The following is a 24,388-nucleotide window of genomic DNA, read 5'->3' as shown; positions in this document are numbered from 1 at the left end:
TTAGGAATTTGGGGCCAAAAAACAAGCATTTTTCAAGTTTCCAGACAATAACTTGTGTTCAAGTGTATGGATCTCTCTGAAATTGTAATGCAAGGTACCATACCACAAAGGGAAGGCTGGGATTGAGTTTGGGGGTGATGAATCATAAGGGGGTTCAAAAAATTTGGGGGGGGGGATTTTTTTTTCCTTTTTTTTTCTTTAAAATTTTCCAATTTAAATTGGTTATTTCTGATTTATATATAAAAGCAAATAATAATGATATGGTTTGAATAGGTAAATTAAAAAAATTTAAGTTCTTAGACCACATTCATTCTGTGTCAGAAACCTATGCCGTGTCAAATATTTAATTACAATCCAAATTCAGTGCTGTATCAAGCTTGAATGTTGTGTCCATACTTGCCCCAACTGTTCAGGGTTCGACCTCTGCGGTCGTATTAAGCTGCGCCCCAGGGAGCATTTTATTTCATGTTTCTAACAGACCATAATATTTGTGACTGCATATAACTTTTGAATCATGTCGAGATTTTCAGGCATACTTTGATTTCATTATTATTCATGGGATATCAATTTTTCGTAGATTTTGCCAGTAGAGTAAACCACGAATTTGAATGTTCACTGAAGTACAGATTATCTATATTCTTGTATGCAGACTTCGTTTGAAACCATGACATAAAGTATCTATGAAAATACAAATTTAATTCCTTAATCCATGAAAATTGGTATCCAGGAAAATAAATGAAACCACAATAATAGGAGTTATTTTCTCTGTTGAAGCACTATGTGTTACTCTTTCAATGCCATTCAGACTGTTTTTGTCTCGCCTGCGATTAGTATCTGGCGGTGTCGGTGGCTGAGTAAACTTTTTGTATAAAGCTTTATATTTCAGAAGGTAGAAGACCTGGATGCTTCATACCTTGTACGCAGATACCTTATTTTACAAAGTTTCTGTCTGTCATATGTCCATTGCCCTTGACCTCATTTTCATGGTTCAGCGACTGCTTGAACAAAAATTATTTTGGCCATGTGAATTTCTCTTTTAGTATGAGTAAAAGGATAACTATATTTGGTTTATGGGTTCCTTGCAAGGTCTACATGTCCATCAGACAGAGTTCACCTGACCTCAACCTCATTTCATAGATCAGTGATCAATGTTAAAGTTACATGATTAGGTCCGTTTCTCAAATACTAAAAACAGTAGGTCAACTATATGTGGTGTATGGAATTGTTAGTGGTACATATCAGTCTGGCAAGTTTCATCTGACCTTGACCTCATTTTCATGGTTTATTGTTCAATGTTAAGTTTTTGTGTTTTGGTCTATTTTTCAAGAACTATAAGCAATAGATCAACTATATTTGGTGTATGGAATGACTGTAAAGTGTACATGTCTGTCTGGCAAGTATTATCTTACCTTGACCTCATTTTCATTGTTCATTGGTCAAATTAAGATTTTGTGTTTTGTTCTGTTTTTATACCCCCACTGCAGTGGAGGGGGCATTTAGTGTTACCCTTGCCTGTCCGTACATCCCAAATTTAGTTTTTGTTCTCTAACTTTAGTGTGCCTCAACCAAATGTTATGAAACTTACACACAATGCTTATTACCACAAAACAGAAATCAAGTTTGAATTTGGGCTGCGCCACTTTTACTGTTCTTGAGTTTAATAATGTCCCTGTATAAAGTTATATGCAAATGGGGGCATTATTTATTTAAATACTATAAGCAGTTGGTCAACTATATTTGGTGTATGGAATGATTGCAAGATGAACATGTCTGTCTGGTAGATATAATCTGACCTTGACCTCAATTTCATGGATATTTAAAAATGTTAAGTTTATGTGATACTTTTAGTAAAACCTTTATCTTTAAGACTTTCAACATAAAACCAATGGTCAGTAATGCAGGCAAGACATTTCAGTGTGTGCACTCTTGTTACTTCTTTGTTGGTCTGTTTACTTCTAGACCTATGAATTGGTGTACCTCCTTATAATTATCTCTTCTGAATTTTACAGATTTTGCATAAAGCAGTAAGAGATTGTTTGAGGCAGTGTAGCATTAGAAACCACGATTGTGTTGCCTTTTCTGCTGTAGGAACTGGACAGCTTCTTAAATATCCTGTTCATGAAGTTGTAAATTGTCTTGTTTCTGAGGCCAAGGTCACAGCTCAGAGATCAAAATGTATTAAGGTAAGTTTCAGACATTTTTTCAACATCTGTATTTTTAAGAGGTAAAAATTATTTAAATATTTTTTTTTATACATTTAACTTAATTTAAACCCAGATACCATTTCACCAGAACAGAAGGAGCAGATGAAAGAAAAGAAAGACATGTTCCTGATTTAGTACAGATGTTTTGGGGTGAAAATAATGGAAAGCATGCTTTACTCTATCTAACCTCTCATTTTAACACACACACAGATGAAAAACGTAATTTTGATTTACACAAATATTTACTTATATCTTGCAATTAAACTGATGTGTTAAAGAAGTAGGTTAGCAAATGTTTTATATTGACCCTAATACAAGTTGTAATTATGCTAAAATTATATTTGCAATGGCAAAAGTGACCACTGATCAATTTAGGCCATTTTAGTTTTTATGCTCTCAAGTTTTATAAATTTGGCTTTTCCAAACTTATGGTAACTAGACGGGCAGAAGGACTTTTTTTTGAGATTTAGGGATTGGGCCTTTATTCATTGTGGGAGTTTAGGATTTACACTTATCGGGACTCTGGAATTGAAGATTTTTGGGGATCCCGGAAAGAATGCTATATTTTTTAGGGATTTTGGATTCAGCACTTATTTTCCAGGAATTCGGAATGACACCACCTCCTATTTCCAACCCCTTTAACTAGGGTACTTGATGAAAGTAATTCCAGAAATATTGTTTGTGTGTAAAGATATTCGAAATCATATAATTTTGGGTTTGGTTTTTTTCCGTAATTTAGCCATTTGCATCTTTCTATAACAATTTCGATTTTGATTGAAGATATTTGTATGGCAAATTAATGTCTTGTGAACATCTGAAGAATACTATTTGGTAGTTTTATGATGTTCTTGATTTCAAGAGCCAAACTTATCTGTTACTCTCCTTAAGTAATGTTTCAGTTTTACTACTTAAAGTTACCTATTCCTAGTGATATTTGCTTATGACATAATTAGCAGTGCTATAAATAGTGTATTGCTTCAGGTAAAAAAAATTGGTTTGTTTATATACAACTTTTCTCAAAATAAAATATTGTTAAATTTTCCAAAAAAATAACAATTAAAAAATTTTCCAAAAAGTTTCCTAATCTGAGATCTACAATTTAGGATGTTTGCTCCTCTTGTTTTTGAAATTTTGCCAGATATTCGGAATCCTCTGGTTTTATCCATGTAGTAGCATTGAAAATTTTGCCCACAAACTCCTACTTTTCTTTTCATAATTTTATTATATATAGTTTAAAAAGCCATTTTTGAAAATCTTATAAAATCCTTGTTATTTTTTCATAGTTTTTGAACAAAAAAGGGGCCAATGTTAAATATATGAAAAATCTAGAGAGAATCACTTCTCGCCAAATTTTCAATGGCTTATATCTGGAAAACAAGCACACGGACCCTTCAATTTTTTCTGCTTTTTAAGTTCCTTTATTTGTATACTTTTAATTTATAACAGCCTTTTTAAAAGCTTGTTATTTTGAAAAAGAAGAGCGAACATCCTTAAGACAAGTTATAAAAGTCATAAAGGGCAGAATTTGAGCTTCAATTAAGAATGCTAAATATACTTCATTATAGATCTGTTTCAAGAGATTGGGGCTTTTCTATGGCTTAAAAACACAGCAATTTTCTTATCATGAAAAAGTGATATTTATATTAACTTCAATTATCTTTCACTGCACACCTGAAACAAAAACAGTAGAAAAAAATATATCTTCAGAGAAATGATAGATTTTATTGCTTATATTTTCAGAAAATTAAGTTTGTAATTTTTGATTCTGCAACTGTTGGTGAATTCAAAAAAAGGTTAGAAAGTATGTCAGGAACTGTTATATATGATCGACATAGACATGACAGCTCACCATCAGATGGTAAAGAGGGTAAGTAGTACTTTAAGATCAAGCTACTCTTGTTTTTGTCTTTTTGTCAGATATTCGGAATCCTCTAGTTTTATCCATGTAGTGCCGTTAAAAATTTTGCTCACTTGCCCCTACTTTTCTTTTCATAATTTCATTACATATTGTTTAAAAAGCCATTTTTGAAAATCTTATAAAAACCTTGTTATTTTTTCATAGTTTTTGAGAGAAAAAAGGGGCTAATGTTGTTTGTTGCTGTATATCATATTTGTTTTTGGTTTATTGTTTTGTACATTAATCTGGCCTTTTCGTTTGAATTGTTTAAATTATTTTGCATTAAAAAAGCACTATTAAATGTTAGTGTAAACTTTTCAAATATTTTTAGCTTTTGAATCTAAAGATGGAGCAGATAAACACAAAGTGACTGTACAAGCCATTTCAGTTGAGTTGTATGCTGTTTCAAAAGTAGAGGGAGAAAAGATACGCAAAACTCTATCTACAGAAATAAAAGATACATTCTTGTATGAGGATAGTGTTAAGAATGATAAGATAAAGTCATTGTCCAGCAATACATGGAAAAAAATGATTTCAGCTGCTAAGAAAGACCATGTCTGGATTGAAAAAGGTAGGTGACTGCAGCAACAATTCATTATTTCAGAATCTAAAGGATTATGAATAATTACATTGTTTGTACATCAAAATAAACATAACGTCACATTTTTTGTTTTAGGAGTAATATAAAAATATGAAGATGTGGTATGATTGCCAATAAGACAACTATCCAACAAAGTTCAAATGAAGTGGATGTAAGCAATTATAAGCAACCTTGCGGCCTTCAACAATGAGAAAAACCCATACCTAATAGTCGGCTATAAAAGGCCCAGACATGAAAAATATGAAGCAATTCAATTGAGAAAACAAACGGCCTAATTTATAACAAAACAATTAATGAAAAACAAATATGACAGACGTGAACCAACGACAATCATTGAACTAAAGACTCCTGACTTGGGACAGGCACATAAAGAATATGGTGGGGTTAAACATGTTTTAGAGCACTCAACCTGGGACAGTGGTGTTACAGTACAACATAAGAAAAAACTATAAAAATCAGTTTGATAAGGGCCATATTTGGCCCCGAATATTAAGTCCATTGTTTGAAGATAATAATTGTAACAAGTTGATGAAAAGACATGTAAGAAAAAGAAAAGTAGAACTTTTTTTGTCAAGGGGTTCTTATAAAGAGTTAAAATTTACAACCCAAATAGGTCAAAAGTAGATATTGGTGAAATTTGACAAAATTTCCTGGAATCCAACCATATTAAGTTCTAGGAAATAAGTAAAAATATTGAAAATAAGCACATTTTCTTAATTTTGTTAACAGCTTAATGAAAGTTAAATTATAGTTCAAAATGAGTGGGTGACTTTTTATGCTAGTGGACAATTTTAACTTTTGCAAGGGAGACAAACACACAGAGGGAGAATCCAGAAATTTGTAAAAATATGGGGAGTCTCCCGCCAAGATCGAGAGAGTTGAAACCAATGTTTGTGGTATAAATAAGTTCTGATTCACAATAAGAATCGATACAACCCAAATAGTTTTTATACGATCGCAAAATTTTTGTGTTTGTATCATGTTATGGCATTGTCTGCGTCATTGTCCGAAGACATTTGTCGTCTGAAAGAGGGGCAAAAGAAACTAGAGGGACAGTCAAACTCATAGATCGAAAATAAACTGACAACACCATGGCATAGAAAACTAAAGACTAAGCAACACGAACCCCACCAAAAACTGGGGGTGATCTCAGGTGCTCCGGAAGGGTAAGCAGATCTTGCTCCACATGTGGCCCCGTCGTGTTGCTCATGTTATTACAAATACGGTAAATAGTCTAATTCGGTAGGTCATATTCGTGGTGAAAAAGGAAGTGGATTGTAATTACGACATAAGGAACATATCCGATATCATCTGTGAAATGGTTATTCCATAACTGTCAACCAACTCGTGATGGCGTCCGTAAAATTTACGAAGGGATGATTTCAAATTCACCATTTGGAACTCTTGGTTTAATAGCTTCCTTGTGAGCAGCAACCCTCTATCACGGAAATCATGATAGGAAACACAAGCCCGGGAATATCATATCAATTGGGAGACATATACTCCGTATGCAGGCGCTGCTGGAATGTTGCTACATAGAAATGGAAAGTTCACAATTGGGAAGCTGAAATCATCTCTTTTGTCGTAAAGTTTTGTTTTCAACCGACCCTCATTGTCAATTTCTAGATGTAAGTCAAGATATGAGGCAGACTTAACTGTATCTGTTGTATCCTTTATCTCTAGTTCGATGGGATAGATGCGTTCAACATAGTCACCAAATTTTGAATTATTTAGTGAGAGAACATCATCTATATAGCGGAAAGTAAAGTTTTAAAGGATATTGCTAACTTCTTTTGAAGACATTTTGGTTTCCAGACAATAACTTGAGTTTAAGTGTAAGGATCTCTTTGAAATTGTAGCACAAGGTACCATACCACAATAGCAAGGTTGGGATTGATTTTGAGTGTTATTGTTCTAGCTGTTTAGAAATTAGGGGCTAAAAAGGGGCCAAAAACAAGCATTTTTTAGAAGGGCCAAGTGAGCTTTTCTCATCACTTGGGGTCCGTCGTCCGTCGTCCGTCGTCTGTTGTCGTCGTTGTTAGCTTTTTACAAAAATCTTCTCCTCTGAAACCACTGGGCCAAATTTAACCAAACTTTGCCACAATCAGCATTAGGGTATCTAGTTTAAAAAATGTGTCCAATGACCCCGCCAACCAACCAAGATGGCCGCCATGGCTAAAAATAGAACATAGGGGTAAAATGTAGATTTTGGCTTAGATCTCTGAAACCAAAGCATTTAGAGTAAATCTGACACAGGTAAAACTGATTATCAAGTCAAGATCTATCTGCTCTGAAATTTTCAGACAAATCTGACAACCTGTTGTTGGGTTGCTGCCCCTGAATTGGTTATTTTAAGGAAATTTTTAAATTTTTGGTTATTATCTTGAATATTATTATAGATAGAGATAAACTGTAAACAGCAATAATGTTCAGCAAAGTAAGATCTACAAATAAGTCAAATGACCAAAATTGTCAGTCGACCCCTTTAGGAGTTATTGCCCTTAATAGTCAATTTTTAACAATTTTTCGTAAGTTTTTGTAATCTTTTACAAATATCTTTTTCTCTAAAACTACTGAGACAAATTTAACCATACTTGGCCATAATCATTATTAGGGTATCTAGTTTAAAAAATGTGTCTGATGACCCCGCCTTCCAACCATCATTGCCGACTTGGTTAAAAATAGAACATAGGGGTAAAATGCAGTTTTTATACGACCGCAAAAATTAAAAATTTTTTGGTCGTATATTGGTATGACGTTGGCGTCGTCGTCGTCGTCGTCCAGCGTTGTCCGAAGACACATTGATTTTCGCACTCTAACTTTAGTTTAAGTGAATGGATCTCCATGAAATTTCACCATAAGGTTCAATACCACGAAAGGAAGGTTGGGATTGATTTTGGGGGTTATGGTACCAACAGTTAAGGAATTAGGGGCCAAAAAGGGGCCAAAAATAAGCATTTTTGTAACTTTCAGACAATAACTTGTGTGTAAGTGTATGGATCTCTCTGACATTGTACCACAAGGTTCCATATCACAAAGGGAAGGCTGTAATTGATTTTGGGGGTATTTGCCTCAAAATTTTAGGAATTAGGGGCCAAAAAAGGGGCAAAAAACAAGCATTTTTCTAGTTTCATGACAATAACTTGTGTGTAAGTGTTTGGATATTTCTGAAATTGTACTACAAGGTTTCATATCACAAAGGGAAAGCTGGAATTGAGTTTGGGGGTAATTGCCCGAAACGTTTAGGAATTGGGGGCCAAAAAGGGGCCAAAAATAAGCATTTTTCTAGTTTCCAGACAATAACTTGTGTTCAAGTGTATGGATCTCTCTGAAATTGTACTGCAAGGTACCATACCACAAAGGGAAGGCTGGGATTGAGTTTGGGGGTGATGAATCATAAGGGGGTTCAAAAAATTGGGGGGGGGATTTTTTTTTTTTTTTTTTTTCTTTTTATTCCTTTTTTTTTTCTTTTAAAATTTTCCATTTTAAGTTGGTTATTTCTGATTTATATTTAAAAGCAAATAATAATGATATGGTAGGAGATACACACCAAACAGGATGTGTAAATTATTATATAATAAGTATTGTGCAATAGCAAGAAATTTTCAATTGCACAGTATTGCACAATAGCAAGAAATCTTCAATTGCACAGTATTGCGCAATAGCAAGAAATCTTCAATTTAACAGTATTGCGCAATAGCAAGAAATATCCAATAGCACAATATTGCGCAATAGCAAGAAATTGTCAATTGTACAGTATTGCGCAATAGCAATAAATATTCAATTGCACAGTATTGTGCAAAAGAAGATACTTCGTATAAATTGCTTATTTCTTGATCAATTTCAATGGGGTTTTATTCTTGAATTCTTGGGGTTCTTTAATATGCTGAATCTAACCATGTATTAAGTTTTTGGATTTTGGGCCCCGTTTTTAAATTGGTCCACATTGAGGTCCAAAGGGTCCAAAATTTAACTTTGTTTGATTTCATCAAAAATTGAATTATTGGGGTTCTTTGATATGCCGAATCTAACCGTGTATTTAGATTTTTAATTTTGGGTCCCGTTTTTTAAATTGGTCTACATTAAGGTCCAAAGGGTCCAAAATTAAACTTAGTTTGATTTTAACAAAAATTGAATTCTTAGGGTTCTTTGATATGCTGAATCTAAACATGTGTTTAGATTTTTGATTATGGGCCCAGTTTTCAGGTTGGTCCAAGTTGGGGTCCAAAATTAAACTTTGTTTGATTTCAACAAAAATTGAATATATGGGGTTCTTTGATATGCTGAATCTAAATATGTATTTAGATTTTAGATTTTTGGCCCAGTTTTCAAGTTGGTCCAAATTGGGGTCCAAAATTAAACTTTGTTTGATTTCAACAAAAAATGAATATATGGGGTTCTTTGATATGCTGAATCTTACCATGTATTTAGATTTTTTATTTGTGGGCCCGCTATCAAATTGGTTCATATTGAGGTCAAAAGGGTCCACAATTAAACTTTGTTTGATTTCATCAAAAATTGAATTATTGGGGTTCTTTGATATGCCAAATCTAACCGTGTATTTAGATTTTTAATTTTGGGTCCTGTTTTTTTAAATTGGTCTACATTAAGGTCCAAAGGGTCCAAAATTAAACTTAGTTTGATTTTAACAAAAATTGAATTTTTGGGGTTCTTTGATATGCTGAATCTAAACATGTGTTTAGATTTTTGATTATGGGACCAGTTTTCAAGTTGGTCCAAGTTGGGGTCCAAAATTAAACTTTGTTTGATTTCAACAAAAATTGAATATATGGGGTTCTTTGATATGCTGAATCTAAACATGTGTTTAGATTTTTGATTATGGGACCAGTTTTCAAGTTGGTCCAAGTTGGGGTCCAAAATTAAACTTTGTTTGATTTCAACAAAAATTGAATATATGGGGTTCTTTGATATGCTGAATCTTACCATGTATTTAGATTTTTTATTTGTGGGCCCGCTATCAAATTGGTTCATATTGAGGTCAAAAGGGTCCAAAATTAAACTTTGTTTGATTTCATCAAAAATTGAATTATTGGGGTTCTTTGATATGCCAAATCTAACCGTGTTTTTAGATTTTTAATTTTGGGTCCCGTTTTTTAAATTTGTCTACATTAAGGTCCAAAGGGTCCAAAATTAAACTTAGTTTGATTTTAACAAAAATTGAATTCTTCGGGTACTTTGATATGCTGAATCTAAACATGTGTTTAGATTTTTGATTATGGGACCAGTTTTCAAGTTTGTCCAAGTTGGGGTCCAAAATTAAACTTTGTTTGATTTCAACAAAAATTGAATATATGGGGTTCTTTGATATGCTGAATCTAACCATGTATTTTGATTTTGGACATTGGACCATAATAGGTAAATTAAAAAAATTGAAGTTCTTAGACCACATTCTTTCTGTGTCAGAAACCTATGCTGTGTCAAATATTTAATCACAATCCAAATTCAGAGCTGTATCAAGCTTGAATGTTGTGTCCATACTTGCCCCAACTGTTCAGGGTTCGACCTCTGCGGTCGTATCAAGCTGCGCCCAGCGAAGCATTTTATTGGTTTATATCTCTGAAACTAAAGCATTTAGAGCAAATCTGACAGGTGACAAAAATGTTCATCAGATTTAGATTTATCTGCCCTGAAATTTTCAGACTAATCCGACAACCCGTTGTTGGGTTGCTGCCCCTGAGTTAGTAATTTTACAAAAATTTTGCAGTTTTTTGTTATTATCTTAGATATCATTACAATATCGAATATCTAATACTATTACAGCAGTTTTCAATGAGTGTGTAACTAAAGGTAATATCTTTGGTTAGCTTGCGTGCTCGCTGAACCATGAAGTCATTGTTAGGTAAGGTATACTACCCTCCGTTTGAAGTAGTCTAGTCCTACAGACAGATAGGTTGGTTATCTGTCGGAGTAGTCTACTCTTATAGGAGGGTAGTTTACCTAACCTAACAATGACTTCACGGTTCAGCTAGCAAGCAAGCTAACCAAAGATATTACCTTTAGCTACACACTCATTGAAATCGGCTGTAATTATGGTTTTAACCTTATTTTACATGATTTCCAAAGCATCAGTAAATACAGGTGAGCGACACAGGCTCTTGAGAGCCTCTAGTCTTGTTTCAGGACAATTTCTTGTGTATAAGTGTATGGATCTCTATGAAATTTTACCACAAGGTTCTTTACCTCAAAAGGAATGTTGGGCTTGATTTCGGGGGTCATGGCCCAAACCATTTAAGAATAAGGGGCAGAAAAGGGGCCAAAAAACTATGATTTTCTAGTTTCTGGACAATAACTTGAGTATAAGTCTATTGATCACTATGAAATTGTACCTCAAGGTTCCATACCATAAAAGGAAGGTTGGGATTAATTTTGGGGGTTATGACCCTAACAATTTAGGTAAAAGGGGTTGAAAAACAATACTTTTGTAATACTTTGTATAAATTGAGTATTTCTTGACCAATTTCAATGGTGTTTTATATTCAAAGTTTTAAATTCTTGGGGTTCTTTAATATACTGAATCTAACCATATATTTAGAATTTTGGATTTTGGGACCTGTTTTTGAATTGGTCCATATTTTAAAAGGTCTAAAGGGTCCAAAATAAAACTTTGTTTGATTTTAACAAAAATTGAATTCAAGGGGTTCTTTCATATGCTGAATCTAAACATGTATTAAGAATTTTGATTTTGGGCCCAGTTTCCAATTTTGTCCAAATTCGGGTCCAAAATTAAACTTTGCTTGATTTCAACAAAAACTGAATTCAAGGGGTTCTTTGATATACTGAATCTAAACATCTAAACATGTGTTAAGATTTTTGATTTTGGGCCCAGTTTTCAATTTAGTCCAAATTGGGGTCCAAAATTAACTTTGTTTGATTTTAATCAAACTTGAATACATGAGGTTCTTTGAATCTAATATTGTATTTAGATTTTTGATTTTGGGCCCATCCTTCAAGTTGGTCCAAATCAGGGTCCAAAATTAAATTTTGTTTGATTTCAAATGTCTTCGGACGACATATCTTCAAAAATTGAACATATGGGGTTCTTTGATATCCCAAATCTAACCGTGTATTTAGATTTTGGATTTTGGGCCCTGTTATCAAATTGGTCTACATTGAGGTCCAAAAGGCCAGAAATTAAACTTGTTTGATTTCATCAAAAATTTAAATACTTGGGGTTATATGATATGCTGAGTCTAACCCTGGATTTAGATTTTAGATATTGGACCATAATAGGTATAAGTCCAATTTCAAAATTTTATGTTCTTTGACCACATTTTTTCTGTGTCAGAAACCTATGATGTGTCAATTATTTAATCACAATCCAAATTCAGAGCTGTTACAAGTTTGAATGTAGTGTCCATACTTGCCCCAACTGTTCAGGGTTGGACTTCTGCGGTTGTATCAAGCTGTGTCCGGCGGAGCATTTTCTTTTATTTTATTACAATGATCCAATACTTTTTGTAAGATGATCACTCAGCCCAAAAAATGTGTTATAGCCCTCAGTGCTATTTATCATTTGTTCAATATTACTAATATAGTTCTCATACCTTAAACCAATTGTAATTTTCATTTTAGACCGTGACAGACTTACAATTAAAGGTGAGAAGGATGGTGTAAGTGGAACCAAAACTGAAATATTGCAAATTTTGCTGGATGATAAAACAGACAGTCCTTCAGGAAGAAACAGTAATCATCAAAATGATCATAAGGCAGGAGGACCTCATGATTATTGGTATTCAAAATGCGATGATGCTAACGTACCCCCATATTGGAAAAATTTCCAAGGTAATCTACGACAAGCTGCGGAAAATGTTAAGGGTTTTTTTACAGGTGACAAAGCAAAAAAAGTCTCTCTAGGAAGTGAAGATCACATGTTTAAGAACATTGTTCAACTTGTTATGAAGACCTGGGATGCAACTAAAGCTGGACATGGGGCTGATGCTAAAAATCTAAATCATTCTAGTATCAAAGTTACAAAGATTGAAAGAATTGAAAACTATGGACTGTTTGACAAATATCTTACAACAAAAAAGAAATTTTATAGACAACTTGCTCATGGAAAGAAATTTACTTCTCTTGAACATGTATCTCATGGAGGGAAACAATTATCTAACGGACCAATTAAAACAGCTCATCGTTCCATGACATCTGATCTAGACTTAGCTTCTCATGCAAATGAATGTTATTTTTTCCATGGAACTTCTGATAAGGTTGTTGACAATATTATAAACAAAGGACTGGATGACAGACTAGGAGGAGATAAAGCTATGTTTGGACGTGGAATTTATGCTGCTGAATCATCAACTAAGGCTGATCAGTATGCAGGTAAATCTTTCTTTTGATTACAGTAAAATCAAAGTACACATACTTTATTTATTTGACTTGAAGCATATTTTATAAATATGTCATTTTTGTTGTTGCCTGCTTAGCAGGGTGTAAAATAAGGAATCTCTTATCATAACAATCTATCACCTTGCATCATAATTGTTTTTGTCTCATGTTTTTTTTAATCTTCTCCTCTTTAACTACCAAGCAGAAGTCAGTGCCACTTGACAATTGTCTTACAAAGACACTGTATATAGTATTGAACTATCTAGTTTATCTGTTGATACATGAATAATTAATTTCGAAGGGTTTCCCATATCCAAAAAGAATTATTGCGTCATGTTTATCTGTCAAATGACTCTTATTTTTGGAGGTTACACATTGCCAAATCACTATCTGTTATTCAGCTACCTTCTGGCCTCACTATGTAACCCAGAGTATAAGTTAAAGGACCTGTTTTTCAAGTTTCCTATCTTTTTCAGTTAAGACTTTGTCATCATTTTCAATAGACTATTTTCATATCACCGACTTTTGACTCCGGAGTTTAATATTTTTTCGACAGGTTATCTACTCTGCAGTAGGACATTCTGGTCTTCGATCAAGTAAGAGTAACTTAAAGAAGTAAAATCAAGCTTACAATCATTATAATTACAATATGGGGGGAAAATTAACTAGTACATGTTTTCTGAGCACGACAAAATCATCGGAATACAGCTAACTTTCTCCCTAAATTGCACCAATTATATGTTTGATTTTACTTCGTTTGGTTGCTCTCACCTGACAGAATACCAGTGTCCTACCACAGAGTAGGTAACCTGTCGAAATTTTTTTAAATCCGGAGTCAAAAGTCGGTAATATAAAAATAGTCTAATGAGAATTTTTATAAAACTGATAAGATATTTTTGTATGTGTTCTCACTTTGTTTGGCAACAACATATTACGCCTTTACAACACCCATTGTTGTATGATGTCAGAGGGGGTAAATTACACGATTTCTTTCACTTTTGAAATTATCAGTTTTTATTTGATTCTGAAATCATGGTATTTCATTGCAGCCAATTTAATAATTGATAACTGATGTATGTAGGTTTTATTTGTTAGTTTCATGATAGAAACAACAGCTTTTTTTGTTTTACCAGCCAACCAAAAGAAGATCTCGGTCATATTTATTAAGGCAAGGTCCAATACATTTGGAGACACATCACTAATTAAGTCCTCACATTAATTTTTTTTAAGTGGTGAGCATAGCAACAGTGGCTCAGGGAAGACTAGTAATTAATTATACAAGAAAGACTTTTTTATTTGATCTCTTGTTTATTCTTTATGTTTTTTTTTCAGATAATCCTTCAAACAGGCAATCTAAAGATAGAAAAATGTTACTGATGAGACTTTTGCTTGGAGATATGTATGTCACAGGTAAGCCTGAGAAGTTCGTAACACCACCATGTGCAAATTGTCTGAAACCAGACTGTGTAAAAAGCCATCATACTCCATTTGATTCAGTAGTGGCTGATGGAAAATGGTTGTTCAGAGAATTTATAGTTTACAGAAGTGAACAATGTTATCCAGAATATCTTATAACTTATGACAGAGTGACATAATAATGTGTTTTAATACTGTGATAGGTATCAGTTTTGAAGTCCTTATATTTAATAGTTATGACCAAAAATTCAAAAGTTTTGCTGGACATGAATTTTAGGCAATTAGACATCCAAATCAGTTTAAAAAGGGGTAGGTTCGGTAAGGGCCTTTTTTTGCTTCCTATTTTAAGAGGAATAAACATTTGAGAAGGTGAAATTTGAATGATTCCGGTTGAACTTTTTAAATAAAAGTTTGCATTTACAACCCAAATAGGCCAATAATAGAGAATTAGTAAAAATTTGACAAAATCTCCAGGATTTCATCTAAATTTAGGCCTAGGAAAGATAGAGTGCATGGTTTGACACACTTATTATTCAAGTCAGATATGTTATTTATTTCAAAAAAAAACAATGTAACAAGATTTTTTTGCACATGTGCTACATGTTTCCAGTCCTAAAAACCAATGGAAATTGGCCCCGTTTTCATTTGAATTGTGGAAGTGAGGCTAATTGTGACCTTGAAAAAAGAACAATGATACATAAATAAGAAAAAATAATCACATTTTCTATCTAGTCATTGTTTAAACTATATTTCATTGTGATAATTAGCCATTAAAAAAGAAATTGAAATTTTAGCAAAAATAGAGGGGCCATTTTGAAGCCTTATCAATCTTACTCTTTTGTGCCATATATTTCAATCATTCACAGCAACAATGACTGTTGAGACACAGGGTTCTGCAGAACTCTTTACAAATTTCTTATTGTTGTATCAAACATTTAAGTTATTCTCCATTGGTGCCATAAATTTGTATACATTCCTTCAGGTTGAACTTTTACAAAATGGTCCAACGTTCATAAAATGAATGGAAATATTTGCCATTTATATTTAACCTAGTCTTAGTGGTTACAGTGAGGGTAAGGTAGTCATTTTACATGTAATTAAGTGGAAAAATGTAAACAGGATTTCTATTTTGTATGAATTTTTCACAAAATTAAAAGATTGTTGAAAAGAGTTAGTTTTTGTGAAATCTCACAAACACTTCATCTTTTCAAACTATAACCTTTTAGTTTTACAAGTTATATGTACAAACTGTGGATTCATTGATTTTCATTGATAAAGTTTTTCATGGATCGAGGTTAAATTGTATTTTCTTGCTGGTTTTTCCAAAGTCAGCATACAAGCCTTTAGAAAATGTTGACATCATGGAACATTTAAATTTGTGGTCGACCTTTGCCTATGAAAACAACAAAAATTGTAATGAATCCACACTCCACAGTACTAGTATATTAAATTGTCAATATTATCACTTGTTTGTCTTTTTTAATTTTTTTATGTTTTAAAGTTGTTGGGGCTTGAGAGAAATATGAATTCATTCGATATAAAATGGAAATTAAATTTTGGCCACATCTTTTTCACCAAATTTTTTTTTTTAATTTTTAGAAATAATATTCATTACATTTAAAGAAATGGTCAAAAAATTTGTGAGTTTTTTATTCTTGATTTTAAAAAAGTTTTCTATATCTTGAAATATTTGTTATATGTAAGATAGAGAAATACTTTGTAGCTGTGCAATATATCATATGTGAATGCAATTTTTTTTTATGGTTTTTATACGACCGCAAAAAAATTTTGCGGTCGTATATTAGTATGATGTTGGCTTCGTTGTCGTCGTCTGAAGACACATTGGTTTTCGCACTCTAACTTTAGTTGAAGTGAATGGATCTCTATGAAATTTTACCATAAGGTTCAATAACACAAAAGGAAGGTTGGGATTGATTTTGGGGGTTATGGTACCAACAGTTAAGGAATTAGGGGCCAAAAAGGGGCCAAAAATAAGCATTTTTGTAACTTCCAGACATAACTTATGTGTTAGTTTATGGATCTCTCTGACACCGTACCACAAGGTTCCATATCACAAAGGGAATGCTGGGACTGATTTTGGGGGTAATTGCCTCAAAATTTTAGGAATTAGGGGCCAAAAAAGGGGCAAAAAACCATCATTTTTCTAGTTTCATGACAATAACTTGTGTGTAAGTGTATGGATCTTTCTGAAATTGTACTACAAGGTTCCATATCACAAAGGGAAAGCTGGAATTGAGTTTGGGGTAATTGCCCAAAATGTTTAGGAATAAGGGGCCAAAAAGGGGCCAAAAATAAGCATTTTTCTAGTTTCCAGACAATAACTTGTGTTCAAGTGTATGGATCTCTCTGAAATTGTACTGCAAGGTACCATACCACAAAGGGAATGCTGGGATTGAGTTTGGGGGTGATGAATCCTAAGGGGGTTCAAAAACTTAAGGGGAGGGATTTTTTTTTCCTTTTTTTCCTTTTTTTTTCTTTAAAATTTTCCATTTTAAATTGGTTTTTTCTGATTTATATATAAAAGCAAATAATAATGATATGGTTTGAATAGGTAAATTAAAATTTTTTAAATTCTTAGACCACATTCATTCTGTGTCAAATATTTAATCACAATCCAAATTCAGTGCTGTATCAAGCTTGAATGTTGTGTCCATACTTGCCCCAACTGTTCAGGGTTCGACCTCTGCGGTCGTATCAAGCTGCGCCCAGCAGAGCATTTTATTGAAATATAGTGTCAGTAGTTTCTATGCAACAATGTCTACTAGAGACATCTAGTAAAACAACATAAGTAAAATTTTACTTGAGAATCAAACTTAATCAGGCTTGCTTATATTGCAATGATAATGGGGGATTGAAAATATTTTGTAGTTCAAGTTTTTTCTGCTAAATGGGAGACAACTCCAAATGTGGACCATGTTCCATGGCCTACTGTGGATTTTTTTATTTTCTTTTGGGACCAATTTTCATGGAAAGAGGAAACATTGCATTTCATGGATATTTGATTTCATGGTTTCATGCCAGAGTCTGCATGCAAACCTATAAAAAATTTGTTCTTCGTTGAACATTTAAATTCATGGTTCACCTATACCTATGAAATCCACAAAAAATGATATCCCACAAATAATGAATAATAAATCTACAGTAGTACAAATACATGAGAAGAATGTCTGGTTAGTCTAGTTCTTAGGTAAGATATGTCTTATGTAGAACATGTGTTGCTTTCTGGATGGTTTATAGTGATATATATATTTTCTCCACTAGAAAATTAGTTTTGTATAAATATAATTGTTTTGATCTCAATATTTAATTTCTTTAGTACTTAAAATAATTGCCATTTTAAATCATGATATTTTTCATTTTAAGGAGCATGGATGTGTGATATGCATTGTCAGAAAATTAGATTGAAAATAAGAAAAATATATTTAAATGTGAATTTTCGCTAATTTGTTTGACATCTTTCATTGGAGATGATTTTTTTTGGCACAATTTCTGTCTCTTTTCCATATTAAGGTAGTATGGGAGAATTAACTTGGATCACAAATGATTGCAAATGATCAGTCTGGGATTTTTTATTGAAATTTGCAAATTTGGAAGCAGAAATGCAATTTATATTTGGCCTCTTTTTTAAAATTAAGAAATTTATGTGATTTCATCTTTGATATGGTAATGGTAATAATTGTCTTAATATAAACAATATTTTCAATTGATTTGATTAAGAAAAATTTAACACTATAAGGAATGCTAGTTCAGATAATTTAGTTTTATAAAATAACACTCGTTTCATAGTACAGTAACCAGTGTTAAGTTTTGATGCTTTATACTCAAGGGTTTGCAGTAACTATATGTCATATGTGCTTTAGAATTAATTATTATAATGTGTACACGTCCATTTATCTCTACCTCATTTTCATATGTTCAGTTTTTGTGCTATTAAAGGTCAGTTTGTTTATTACTGTATGTAGCAGGACTTCTATAATAGGTTCATTGAAACTTGTTATCAAATGGCAAAATCAAAAGCTCAAACACATCAAACGAATGGAAAATATGACCTTTATCACCTCTTTGTTGTTCCATGACCAATGTTAAGTTTTTGTGCTAAGGTTAGTTTGTCACTATAGTATATGTACCAGGTCTACTATTTTTCGTTTATGGAAGCATTGTAAGGTGTAAATGTCCATCTGAAAGGACTCATTTAACTTGAATGACATTTTCATTGTTCCATGACGAATGTTTAGTTTTTGTGATGAGGTCGCTTTGTCAGAACACTGAATGTGAAAATATATTTTTAGGAATTTAATGTGCCATTCTGGTTGTTGTCTCAATAATGTATACCCACATTTATAAGCCTAGCAGTTTTTATGATTTTATTTACTTTAATTCATGATCCAAATGGGTTGTATTAAGGATACCATCTTGAAGAATAAATTTTAGAATTCAATCTTTATTATAGGATGCATTTCATGATAAATGCAGTAAAATGGTAAAAAAAATGTTTTAATGGGACAATTAAAAAACTCAAAGCATAATTTTTTTAAAAGAAACACTGCAGTTTCATCAACATATAAGTTATCAAAAATTTATCAGACAGTTTAAAACCTCTTCAAATACAATCTAAGTTAAAGAAATTGTTTGTTTTCAAAAATGCATTACTAATTTAAGAATTGATTTTTCCAAATTTTTCCCTTCTTTCTTCCTGGTGCTGTCTGCTGAAGATTTGTAGTTGTGCTTTTTTGAGTGTTCTGTTATAGAGGCCAGTTTCAGATTAATTGTATGTTACTGTTTATTTGTTAGCTTTTCATTACCATAAAAAATGTTCATGTTATATTTGTAAGAAGACAACAATTTTAAGTTATATATTGTGCTTGATTCTTTTTATATTTGTTATTTTGACAATAAAATAAATTTATAAAAAAAAATTTGACCAAAATGTAAAGGTTTTTATTACTTTTTTTACATTATAAAATCTACAATATTATGTTAAAGGACAATTCATATGGGATAGGACATTTATATTTTGCCCAAAATATGACAAAAATTATATGATAAGTTCCCATATCTGAATTGTAATTGGAAATAATTCATCAACATATTTGCATAAAAATGTGAAAAAGTTTTTTTTTAAGAAAAAATAATTTCATATGTCATTGTTAAGATCACATGATTTATAGAGATCACGAGCTTGTTTATTTTTTGAATAATTTTCATGCATATATTTTTTAGACTGTTACCTAATGTGTGAATCATCTGCATATGTTGTAGTACAAATGTATATAGAAAATATCATGATTTTTGTAACTTTTATTTTGTTGTTGGTCAGTAACTGTGACAACATTTTTCTACTGCAAATTTTTTTTAAATCTGTGGCAAAAAAGGAAATTTTTCATGAAGTTTTTAGGCTTTTATAAATTCCTAAGAATTCTGGCTTTTTTCAAAGATACATAAATTTAGAAAATGCCTCCAATATGAAGTTTTAATCTGAAAGGAATATGTGATCTTTGTGAAGATTAATAGTTATAGTCTCACATATTGTAATATTATAATGCAAAAATTGTGGAGTAGAGGTCCATAAGATAAATTACTGTGGAACAACAAGCAAAAGCAAATTTTTTATGTTGATATTATATATTTAAAAGTTGTCTTTCTTTAAACAGTATAGACTTACATGTTTTCCTGATATGCTTCTTAGTATGGTCACAAAAAAGAAAGGGTATATATTTTAACTCTGAATGTTAATGCATTCTGCTTGCTGATTTTTTAATTCGTATGATTAGTTGTTTTGTGCTATCTGTATATGAGGTAATGATAATGATGATGGTTGTTACGTTTGCATTTCGTGTTTCAAATATAATTACAAAATGCCATTAAATAGATTTTTTTAACTGAAATACATTTGAGATATATATATGGCAAATCCAAAATCATGTTTGATATCATGAATCCAGATCTAATGTTATATGTCCTGGGCTTGCAGTCATAAAACTTTCTGGGATGATTAGACTCAGAAATCAACCAATCAAAATACTGGATTTGGTATTTGGAGCCAAATTTCTGTACTACTGGTACTGAGTAAACAAACTTTATAACTGAAAGGCCAGGTCTGATTCATAAGTGTAGGTGTAAACAGACAAACAAGAGAGTGTACCAGTTGGAATGACATGAAGTCAAAACACAGTGAGACCACATTTTGTTGACAGGGTAATCATCATTAAAAATAAGATGGGGTAAATTTTTTGTTCGCATATGTTCCCTACTCTTGTTTTTGACTTTCTGTCATATTTTCGGTATCCTCTAGTTTTATCCATGTTGAGTGTTTTTTCTCGCTACTCTTGTTTTTGACTTTCTGTCACATATTCGGAATCTTCTAGTTTTATCCATGTAGTGCCAATAAACATTTTGACTGCTAACCGCATACATTTCTTATCATAATTTTATTACATACAGTTTAAAAAGCCATTTTTGAAAATATTATAAAATCCTTGTTATTATTTCATAGTTTTTGAAAAAAATGGTGCCAAATGTAAAATGTATGAAATATCTAGAGAGAATCATTTCCCGCCAAATTTTCAATTGATTATATCACAAAAAGAATGACACTGACCCATCATACTTTTTTTTTTTATAGACTATCAAAAAGTAAAATCACAAAAATACTGAACTCCGAGGAAAATTCAATCGGAAAGTCCCTAATCACATGGCAAAATCAAATGACAAAACACATCAAACGAATGGACAACAACTGTCATATTCCTGTCTTGGTACAGACATTTTCAAATGTAGAAAATGGTGGATTGAACCTGGTTTTATAGCGCTAAACCTCTCACTTGTACGACAGTCTTATCAAATTCCGTTATATTTACAACGATGTGTGAACAATTTATAACAGTCTTTTAAAAAGCTTGTTATTTTAAATAGGGAAGCAAACATGCTAAATGTTAAATTGTAAATTCAAAGTTTGTAAATTTTGCCTTTATAAAAAAGTGGATCAGTTAAGATGGTTTTATTACATTGTACATTCTATTAAACTGCTGTAAGAAAATGATAATTTCAAGACCATTTATCTATGAAAACCAAAAAAAAATTTCATGGTTCACATGAAATTTTTTTTTAATTTAATGCTCAAATAGCTGTATTAAATTATGTTCATTGTGAATTTTTTTATAAAGGATAGCTTATATTTGAATTTTAATTTATATGATTAATCTCAAAACAAATATAACAAACACAACTACTGTTTACAAAATATTGTGGTTTTATTGTATCATCTGTCAATATATATATTATTTTTATGACATGTGGAGCAGGATCTGTTTACTCTTCTGCAGCACCTGTGATCAGCCCCAGTTTTTGGTGGGGTTCGTGTAGCTCTGTCTTTGGTTTTCTGTGTTGTGTTTTGTGTACTGTTGTTTGTCTGTTTATCTTTTTTTATGCCCCCGTCATAGTTGACTTTCCGTCCTTCTGTCTTTCCATCTGTCCAATTTTTGTTTATTTAAAGCTTGAGTGGGGCATTCGTGTCCTCAGACACATTCTTCTTTTATCTTTTTTAGCTATGGCGTTGTCAGTTTATTTTCGACTTATGAGTGTGAATGTCCCTTTTGTATCCTTCGCCTCTCCTTTAACCAAAATAGTTTTTTCCAACAGTGGTTTAATTGTGTAGCAATATTATTCTTTGTAGTTGTCTGTTACTGTGGTTTATATTTTCGTTGTAATCAAACTTTGCTGATTGAGGAAAAATTGTATTTTTATTGAAAAATAATATTGATTTGACAGATTCTCCAGACAATAGGAAAATTTTTGTTAATTTAATTCCTAGTTCACCTTTGACCACAAAATTTAGTACTCGACTTATACAACAGATACCACATGTGGAGCAGGATCTGCTTACCCTTTTTGAGATGCCATAAGTGGTTTTTATCAGAGGGGGCATTAAGTGTTACCCTTGTCCATCCGTCCATCTGTACGTACGTCCCGAAATTGATTTCTGTTCTCTCACTTTTGTTTGCCGCAACCAAATGTTATGAAACTTTTACACAATGCTTATTACCACAAAACACAGATCAAGTTCGAATTAAGGTGGCATCACTTTTACTGTTAATCACCTTTATAACATAATATGCAAGCCTTGGCATCATCCATTCTCCATTTATTAGACTAATGTTAGTAAATAAAAATCACATATACATAACACAAAACATTTGAATAAGTTTTTTGTTTTCACTTTTATCAGTTATGTTCATTTTCAGAGATTTTGATTATTTGATGAAAATGAAATATTTAGAGCATAAGTTGAAAAAAGGGACTCGGACAAAGAGCAAACATGTTCTTAAACCAGATTTTACACCTAAAAAGTTTTATAAAACTAAATGACAAGACTTATCACTCGGTTTGTACTTACATGGGCAACACATCGGATGCAACATGTAGAGCAGGATCTGCTTTCCCTTCCGGAGCACCTGAGATCACCGCCAGTTTTTGGTGTGGTTCATGTTGCTCAGTCTTTTGTATTGTATGTTGTGTTATGTATACTGTTGTTTTTCCTTTTTTTGCCATGGCATTGCTAGTTTATCTTCGACTTATGCGTTTGAATGTCCCCTTTGGTATATTTGGCCTCTCTTGTAAAGCCTGAATAAGACAGTAAGTGTTCTGTTTGGTACAAATTGGAGTATTTTTGTATGATTTTGCCATTTTAGCTTTATGAAAAAAGTTATTAAGTCAGAAAAATCATCTTCAGAAAATTAGTTTTCAAATTTTCCTTGTTTCAAACTTTAATTGGAATGGGAGTGACGCCGTTTGTCATTAAAATTAGAAACCTACAAAAGAAAAAGAAAGAGGAGCTCACAATGACAAACAAAAACAGATCATAATGATTAGACTTATTATTTGGTATGTGGGAAATCAGTGGCAATCAAATTGAAACAGTTGGCAGATCAAATCAAATACTATTTTGAAAAACCAAATCTTCAAAAAAGTTCTGTCAAATATATATCTAGGCCATCTATGCATATGTAGAAAAACCTGAGTAATTTGAATAATTCAACATTTAATAAAAGGTCAATTGACAGATAATGTTAAATGAGTGTGTAAATAATAAAATCAGGTTTGCTGGAGGGAGTCTTGAGTCTGTTACACTGGTGGATACCTTAGAGTTGCCATAAGGTTTTTTTTTATCATTTATCAGTTATGTTCATTTTCAGAGATTTTGATTATGTGATGAAAATGAAATATTTAGAGCATAAGTTGAAAAAGGACTCCAAAAAAGAGCCAAAATTTTCTTAACCAAAATTTTACACCTAATGTTTTATAAAACTAAATGACAATGGTTTATAAAACTAAATGACAAGACTTATCACTGGCATTGCACTTACGCGAGGAACACGAAGGGTGCCACATGTTGAGTAGGATCTCCTTACCCTTCCCGATCACCTGAGATCATCCCCGGTTTTTGGTTGGGTTCGAGTTGCTCTGTCTTTAGTTTTCTATGTTGTGTTTTGTGTACTGTTGTTTGTCTTTGGTCGTTGTTTTTTTTTTTGTCATGGCGTTGTCAGTTTTTTTTCGATTTATGAGTTTGAATGTCCCCTTGGTATATTTGGCCTCTCTTGTAAAGCCTGAAAAAGACAATAAGTGTTCTGTTCATTACAAATTGGAGTATGTTTTATGATTTTTCCTTTTTAGCTCACCTGACCTGAAAGGTCAAGTGAGCTTTTCTCATCACTTTGCGTCCGTCGTCCGTCGTCCTGCGTCCGTCGTCCTGCGTCCGTCGTCCGTCGTCCGTAAACTTTTACAAAAATCTTCTCCTCTGAAACTACTTGGCCAAATTTAACCAAACTTGGCCACAATCATTATTGGGGTATCTAGTTTAAAAAATATGTCCGGTGACCCGGCCAACCAACCAAGATGGCCGCC

The 24,388-nt window shown here is 32.4% G+C and overlaps 1 protein-coding gene across 2 annotated transcripts in view; it reads left to right on the top strand.

The window, feature by feature from the left end:
• LOC127720101 (uncharacterized) overlaps positions 1–20,373 on the top strand; it is a 55,586-nt gene extending 35,213 nt beyond the window's left edge. For both annotated transcript variants that reach the window (XM_052226505.1, XM_052226507.1), the window contains exons 11-15: positions 2,010–2,183; positions 3,945–4,071; positions 4,433–4,672; positions 12,296–13,045; positions 14,384–20,373. In XM_052226505.1, the coding sequence (XP_052082465.1) occupies positions 2,010–2,183; positions 3,945–4,071; positions 4,433–4,672; positions 12,296–13,045; positions 14,384–14,646 (1,554 nt within the window). In that variant the 3' untranslated portion in view covers positions 14,647–20,373. The remainder of the gene's footprint in view (positions 1–2,009; positions 2,184–3,944; positions 4,072–4,432; positions 4,673–12,295; positions 13,046–14,383) is intronic.
• The last annotated feature ends 4,015 nt before the right edge of the window (positions 20,374–24,388 follow it).

Source organism: Mytilus californianus, unplaced genomic scaffold (assembly GCF_021869535.1).
Source record: "Mytilus californianus isolate M0D057914Y unplaced genomic scaffold, xbMytCali1.0.p SCAF_11, whole genome shotgun sequence".
Taxonomy (NCBI): domain Eukaryota; kingdom Metazoa; phylum Mollusca; class Bivalvia; order Mytilida; family Mytilidae; genus Mytilus; species Mytilus californianus.
This window is presented reverse-complemented; position numbering and strand designations above follow the sequence as displayed.